Consider the following 8,479-nt stretch of genomic DNA (forward strand, 5'->3'; position numbering starts at 1 on the left):
GCTCTCTCTGTCTCTCTCTGTCTGGCGAGCGCACGTGCCCACCCTATAGCAAAAACCTCTAAAAAAAAAAAAAAAAAAAAAACTCCAACATTCTGCTTGTCCTTTTTCTCTCCTGCACTTCATTTTTTGCCACTAAGATATTTATCTCAGCTATGTTGCTGCTATTTCTCAAGACCATTTTTTTCTTTCCCTCATAATTCATGATGTTAAGAAATAAAACTGCAATGCAAATTGCCTTTTAGATCCATAACTGTGTTTCCATTTCATTCAACACTATTCAAGTCAAGTCATTTCTATTTATTTCTGATTTAAGAAAAAATGACTTCATGGTGGTTTTTAGGAATACCACAGCTGCCTCATGTAAGACATTCTTTTTATTGGTCCATAAAAGTCTGCTTCTTAAAATTTATATTATGGTATTTTCCTGCTCAAAATGTTTAATTTTTTATATTACTTTTACCAGATATTCCTAAAATTTGTAATAGATCACTCTTTTAATAGAATTGAAGACCAAAAACTCAAACAAACATCCATCAAAGAATCAATCCAACTATCTTTGGTCTCAATTAGGAAACTTCATATTTTAATGCTATTGTGCATGAACATCAATTATGCCCATTAAGATGCTAACCATTCAGAGAAAGTGAATAGTGAGGAAATCTATTTCATAAAGTTTATTTTGACGGCATTTATTAGCTTCTGAAATTTGTGTTCTGTGGAACTCAGTTCAAGGATGAAAGACTAGAAAATCCTTGGTTCAAAGCAATGATTCTCAATAAGAAGCAATTTTGCTTTCTAGGAAATAGTTGCATTGTCTGGGTTCATTTCTGGTTATCATAACCAGAAAAATGTTGTTGGTATCTTGCGTGGAATTGTTTGGGTTGCTTCTAAACATCCTACAATATACAGAACAACTTTCCTAAGAAAATAATTCATCCAGTTTAATGTCAATAATACCAATATGCTATGTTCAGTAAATGACTGAGTGTGCTACATATTTATATTATAAAATATACCAATCATAATCCCAAAAGATGAAGTACCAAACATTGAAATCCCCAAAGATTAAAATCCTTACAATCCAAAACCCCTAACATCTAAAATCTCACAAATCATATTCATAAAGATTAATTTCCTGAATGTTAAAAATCTTAAAATGTAATTGTGAAAATGGAATCAGCTGGTGGCATGGTGGTTAAGATACAAGACACTCCCACATGGTCAACAACAGTTTGAGTCCCGGACCTGGTAGCTTGCTTTCTCACTTTCCCTCTCTCTCTTTCTGTGTGTGTGTGTGTGTGTGTGTGTTTGTGTGTGTATGCGTGTGTGTATCTCTGGTCAAATTAAAATAGATGAATGAATAAATAAAATTAAATGAAAAGTAATTCTTTAAAAAAATGTAATTGTGAAAGTAGGACATCTTTCATAGCCTACCTCCAGGCGACTAACCACAATTTACCCTGTAACGTACTTTTTCATATATTAATTTATTTTTTATTTTTTTAAACTATTTTAAATTGCCAATATATATTTTACAATTCTCTATGCTGTATATTTATCTTCACATTATTTTCAATACCAAATATATAAATTATGCTAAGACTTAGACTTTAGTTTTTTTAATGCTTTATTTTTTTGTAAATTTGACTCCAAGAAAGTGCATCACACAGATTGACTTTGTGTGTGAACACTGTGGATATAGGTAAATATGTGGAAATATTATTAATAAATAAAAAGATGTCCTTTTGGAGGCTGGCCCTGTAGTGTAGTGGTTAAGTGCTGAGTATTGGAAGTCAGATCTCAGTTGGCTGATCATAGTTCAAATTCTGACCCAAGGGCCTTAAAAAGCATTCCGGCACATGTGCCTACATATCAAAAATCCTGAAGGGATGGAGAAATGGAGGAAGAAGGGTTGCAGCATGACCCCTTCCCATTCGAGGGTGCTTTCTCTCTCTCTCTCTCTAGCAAGCACCCACTCTATTGGGAAATTAAAAGCAGCAGTAACAATAAAAGTGTCCTTTTTTAATCACTACATTTGAGAAAGAGATTTCTCAAGATCTCAACTCTTCAAGTGACTCCATATGTCGTTTCTGTTTGTTGGTTTGTTTTCAGATGATTGCAGTTATAAAGCTGGATGGACACACAATTTCCATCATAGTAATATACACTTATACATCTTACTTTTTGGACCATTTCTTTGTGAATACTGTTCATCTGTTCATAACTGTATACCTTTGTGACTATCCTTAGTATATGTGTTTATGCTGACCAAAATATTCATGTTATTATTGCCTATTTTATGACTTGAAGTGATCTGTGAATTTTTCTCTCTTATTTGTGTTTCTCAAACAAACCCCTCTTTAAAAATGCAAATTAATTTTTTAAATTATTTTTGTTACATTTTCCACAATTCTATCTTAGGGATTTAGATCTTTAGGAATTTTAGACATTAGGGATTTTCATCTTTTGAGAATTCAACATTTAAGATATGTTATATATTATTCTGTCATTTGGAATTATGATACAAACCTACATTGATCTTCCCTCATCATTTTGTATAGTTTACATATTCAGCTATGAAAAGTAAAGTCATAAAACTTTTAAAGTGACATAGAAGACCGTCTTTAATAATATCAGTAAATGTATTCATTATCTATTTATTGACCACAGCTTCAAGCATAGTCTTCATTGTGCATACTGAAATAAGGTCATTCAACTCAATTGACATTTTGCAGATGGCAAGATGATAAGCTTGACCAGCAGAAAATGTTGTAGGGACACTTGTAGGAGAAATTCTTGTGTGTTTTTCCTTGATTCTTCTTGTTTTCACTAATGTAGATACGAGAAGTACACATGGGAGATATTTAGTAATACTGGCCCATCACATTTCGGCAGTATCCTTGTGGCTAGACTTTCATTGAATCTTGAAGTTACACTGGACATTGACTTCTCAGTCTTTAATTATCTGTACCCTGTTGGAGTGTTTCTAGCTTGTCCATCCACCTATACTTGAAAGGGTGTCTGTTTCTTGTCTCTCCCAGCAATAGTTCCCTGCCTCCCAGTCTCAGTCCACCTGTACCCTGAAGGGGTAATTCCCTCTATCCCACCCTGAAAGAGCATATGAGTCAGTAAGACTTCCTATTAAAGTTAATTCCCTGACAAAGTTAATAAATATGTATATTAACTAACCTTATTCAAATTATTGTATATTTTTCATTTTCTGATTACACCCTGAATAAAATGGTAAGCAAATATTTATAAATTTATACTTAAAAGCACTAAAATAAAAACAAATTTATAAATTATATTTCATTAAAACTAAGAATATTTCTGGCCATTAAACATACCATTAAGAGCATGCACGTTCTATTGTAATTACAATTGTAATGTGATTATAATACATATTTCTTCATCCACACATTTACAACCCATATTAGAGCTCTTTCTCTTTTGGGGAGATGCAAGATGCTTTGGGAAAGTTTTCAATTCCTTCTGGAGATTAGCAAATGTTATTAGCATATGCTCTTTCTCTTTTAAAAAAAAAATTATTTTATTTATTTATTTATTTAAATTTGACCAGAGAGAGACAGAGTAAGAGAGTGAAAATGTGAGAAAGCAAGCTGCCAGGCCTTGGACTCACTGCAGTCAGCCATGTGGGAGTCTAACGTCCTTAACCACTATGCCCCTAGTACATGCTCTTTCTAAACTCTTTGCTTTTCTTCATGCTACTTTCTCTTCCCAGAATATCTTTCCTAGTAGTGTCCTGGTATGTGTTTAACAAAAGACTTACTAATAATTTTTTTAAGGTTTTTTTTCCTTAGGGCACATGCACTCACTGGAGAGAGATGGAAAGAGACAGAAAGAAGGAAAGTGAGAAATATCTCTATGGAGGGGATAGCTCTGCAATGTTCCCTTCTCCATGACTCTCTCAGGATTTTGGACAGACAAGCACATGCACCTGGCATGATGTTCAAGCTGCCAGATCTGGGACTTGAGCCTCAATTGGGCATTTGGGAATCCTGTGCCTTAACCACCACTGTTGCTCCTCATAAAGTGCCACCTGCTGTCCCCACTTCCTAATACATTTTGTTAAGAGTTTTTGTTTGTTTATTTGTTTTGTTTTGTTTTTCCCCTTTGGGCACATGTACTTGCTGGGAAGAGAGAGAGAGAGAGAGAAGTAGCAAAAGAGAAAGCGAGAAATCACCCACCTAAAGCCACACCACAATTCCTTCTCTTCCATTCCTCTCAGGATCTTGAACACACACACACACACACATACACATACACAGACACACATGCACACACACACGTACACAAGCCCAGAATTATTTTCAAGCCACCAGGCCTAAGACTGGAACCACAGTCAGCCATGTGGGAGTAAAGCGATGTAACAGCTATGCCATCAGCTTACCCCTTAAATTTATATATTTTTTAAAGCCCAGGTGCATAATGTTTGCCAACTCATGTGCTTTTTTAGCAATAAATCTTAAACTGCCAATTTGACATTACATAACACAGAGTTTTACCAAAATATGCACAACTGACTTTCATGAGTCAACCTCATCACACTACTTTTTTTACCCCCATTCTGTCCAATTAGTAAAAATTTGCTCCAAAATGTACATTTAAAGTGTAAGATTTTCTAATTCTTGATTTCTCAAGTGAAATTGATCATCCCTTAATAACAGTATTGTATAAGGTATCCCCCTTTTTCTTTATACTTTTTATCTTTTAATAGTGCCATTTGTTGGGACCTGCAGGTGGTATGGAATTTAAAGCTTTGAATTCCACATGGCCAAATACACAGTTTAAGTTTAGGACGCAGTGACTTGAAAATCATGCCAAGAATGTGTGTGTCTGTGTGTGTGTGTGTGTGTGTGTGTGTGTGCCCAAAATCTCAGGAGACTAGAGGAAAAGGGAATGCAGTGTGGCCATCCTCGGGGATGATTTCTTACTTTCCCTCTTCCCTGTCTAGTGCATGTGCCCTACTGCAAACAAATAATATACACTTTTAAAGTGCCATTTGTTATACTTGATTCTACTAATTTTTTATATATGTATCTCCACTATTAAATATGCATTATTTAACAGTAAGATCATGTGTTTTGCTGATGATATAGACACAGTGTTGAAAGCATTAACTGCCACAAGATGTATTTTATTTCAATATGTTTTCCTTGACTAAGTGAAAAATGCACTAAAACTCACACTGACAACTATTTCAGGAGTACTTATGACTCCCGAGGAAGACCAGCTGCATAGCATTATACTGAAGTAGCAGTCATGGCTGCTGCTGGTAAAATGTATAGCTGAGAGAAATGTGAATATACACGAAACAACAAAACATCATCAATGAAAACATATGTGTAGATAATCCTAGTGAAGAAGAAAAAAAATAATTATCAATAATAATTTTAAAAAATGATAGGGCCAGAGGGAGCATGCTGGTTAAGATGCTAGACTCCCACATGGCCAACTACAGTTTGAGTCCTGGACCTGGTGGTTTGAAAATCACACCAAGCATGTGTGCATGCATACCCAAAATCCTGAGAGAAGAAGGGATGGCAGTGTGACCATCCTCTTGAGGGGTGAATTCTCACTTCCACTTTCACTTTCTCTCTCACTCCCTATGGCAAAAGCCTAAAACAAAAGGAAAAAAAAAAGCGATAAAGGCATGACAATACTAAAGATCTACAAAGGCATGTAACACAAGAAAAAAGATTATTAAAGGATGAGAGTGAAGATTGTGCATAACTCCCCACCCTTCTCACAGATTAAGACAAGAAATTCCATTTTATAATGCTAAATAGAGTCTACATAATTATACAGATGTTTAGAGACATACTGTCAGGCTTTCTTGAACAATTCTCATGCATCTGCCTAAATATTTGCTGGAAAATTTAGAGAGCTTATAGATCTACAGTAGCAATGAAAGAAAAGACAAAGCCCTGCCCAGTGATGAGATTAGGACTTAGTCCCAAAGCAACAGCCATAGCAGCAGTTCAAAATCCAAACTTTCACTAGGAACTCAGAAATCTTCTTATAAAAAACATGACATCATGACACAAGAAACAAAATATGGACAAACATATTAGGGAAATAGAAAGAAAAAGATAATTGATTTTTGAGTTTTAGATTATTTACAGAGACTATTTAGCATAGTTACATTTCTTTAAAAATACTGCTATTATCAATCATAATAATTTAATAATATCAAAACATTTGTACTTTTAAAAATATCTTTATCTCTATTTTAAAAAAGAGTTTTGTTATAGGGCTCATGCCCTTTGCCAGAGAGAGAGAGAGAGACAGAGAGACAGAAAGTGAGAAATCACCTTCCAGTGGAGATGACCACACCACAATTGCTTCTCCTCCAATATTTTCTCAGGATTTGGGGCACATGCTCGGTGTGAGTTTTAAGCTGGTGGGTCTGGGACTACAACCATGGTCAACTATGTGAGAGTCCAACAATGTAATCATAACACTATCTGCTTTTCCCAAAAAATATTTATTTATATTATACACATAATCTGCTATAAGTCTCATAATGATCTTGAGAGATTAATCCTTTGTAGTTATTACCACAAGTTGGTGAAGAAAAAAACTTCAATCTCATAGATGTTAGAGATGAAATGATATCACACCTCCAAGAATTCAAAGATTTAGGAATATATATATATACACACACACAAACAGACACACACACACGCACACACACATACATTATGCCATCCACTGGTCCCAAGATTTAGGAATTTTATCAAGTGATCAAGGCATAAATATTTTACTTTTCATATTAGAAAATAGCTTTGTTAAGACTTTAATTGAGAAAAAATGAAGCACAATGGTTACCTAAAGTCTTCTTCTTAGCCCAAATTTGTGGAGAATTCCTAGACGAATTTGCTTTGTTTTGACACTGTAGACAACAGGGTTGAGCACTGGAGGCAGAAGCAGATAGATGTCAGCCATGAGGACATGGACTATGGGAGAAAGATGTTTCCCAAAACGATGGACCATTGACACCCCAATAACTGGGACAAAGAAGATGAGCACCACACAGATGTGGGATACACATGTGTTGAATGCCTTTAGCCGCTCTTCATGAGATGCAATACCCAGCACAGCATTCAGAATCAGGAAATAAGAAAGAAGAATAAGGACTGAATCCACGCCCAGTGTGGCAATAACAACACATAGTCCATAAGTGCTATTAATCTTGGCATCTGAACAGGACAATTTTAGAATATCCTGGTGCAAGCAGAATGCATGAGAAAGGGCATTGGCATGGCAATAGTGATAGCGTCTGAGTAGCAAAGGTGTGGGCAGTACAACCCCCATGCTTCGGAACAAGCAGACCAATCCGATCTTGCCAATGACACTGTTGGTGAGGATGGTGGAGTAGTGCAGTGGACAGCAGATAGCAACGAAGCGGTCAAAAGCCATGGCCAGCAGCACTGAGGACTCCAGAAATGTAAATGTGTGGATAAAGAACAACTGAGCATAGCAAGCACTTGCCTGGATTTCCTGTGCATCCATCCATAACACAGCAAGCATGGTGGGGAGTGTAGAGAGGGACATTCCCAGGTCAGTTAGTGCCAAGAAAGAAAGGAAGTAATACATGGGCTGATGGAGTGAGGACTCTATCCAAATGACAGAGAGGATGGTAACATTACCAATAAATGCTACCAAGTACGCAAAACAGAATGGAATTGAGAGCCAAGAATGAGCATGCTCTAGTCCAGGAAAACCCCTCAAGATAAATATGGGCTCCATCGCATCACTACTATTCCACATCACCATGATGACCCGGAGTAACTCAGCATCAGTGAAGAGAGTTCTTTGTTATTCTTCTTTATCCTTCAATAATCTTTTGTGCATCCAAGCAAGGCAAATAGGAGAAAATATATCTTTTCTTTAACCTTACTGAGGAAGGAAGAATTTCTTATGGAAGGAACAAATGTGTGTATCACACAAAAACGGTTATCTCTGAGAAGATTGTGTTGGATTTGCATTGAGGACACTGAAAAATTCAAATAACACAAGAATAATGGACATTTATGCTACATTATGAGATGAAAATAGGAAAAAAAACTCAGAGAAAATGGCTATGGATTTGCATAAGGTTCCTGTCAGTAATGTCCTTGATTTAGTCAGTTATTTCTTCTAGGCTATGTTCTCATATATAACAACTGAATTGATCCCATGGACTCAGTGTAACTTATCTACATTCATTTTTATTTAATACTTTATAATATTTAAACATTTAAGATGCTTAATATTTTATTGATGAAATATAAATACTCCATTATATAAAAAGAGGGCATGAGCAAGAGGAAAAAGTCCAGCATTGAAGTATACCTGCATAATTTTTTAGCTGTCTAGTAGAGCAACTATTCCTTAACTTAAAAGTACTAATTTTTTGCCAGCCAGGTGGTGTGGTGCTTAAGAAAGCTGTACCCCACATAGCCAACTGTGTGGT

General features: G+C 35.7%; 1 protein-coding gene across 1 annotated transcript; it reads right to left on the reverse strand.

Moving 5' to 3' along the window:
• Positions 1-6,852: 6,852 nt before the first annotated feature.
• LOC102483503 (olfactory receptor 51L1) lies at positions 6,853-7,800 on the reverse strand. The gene has a single exon (XM_006166464.1). It carries the CDS (start codon positions 7,798-7,800, stop codon positions 6,853-6,855), a length of 948 nt encoding a protein of 315 aa, XP_006166526.1.
• Positions 7,801-8,479: the final 679 nt, after the last annotated feature.

This window comes from Tupaia chinensis, unplaced genomic scaffold (genome assembly GCF_000334495.1).
Source record: "Tupaia chinensis unplaced genomic scaffold, TupChi_1.0 Scaffold144260_1, whole genome shotgun sequence".
Classification (NCBI taxonomy): domain Eukaryota; kingdom Metazoa; phylum Chordata; class Mammalia; order Scandentia; family Tupaiidae; genus Tupaia; species Tupaia belangeri.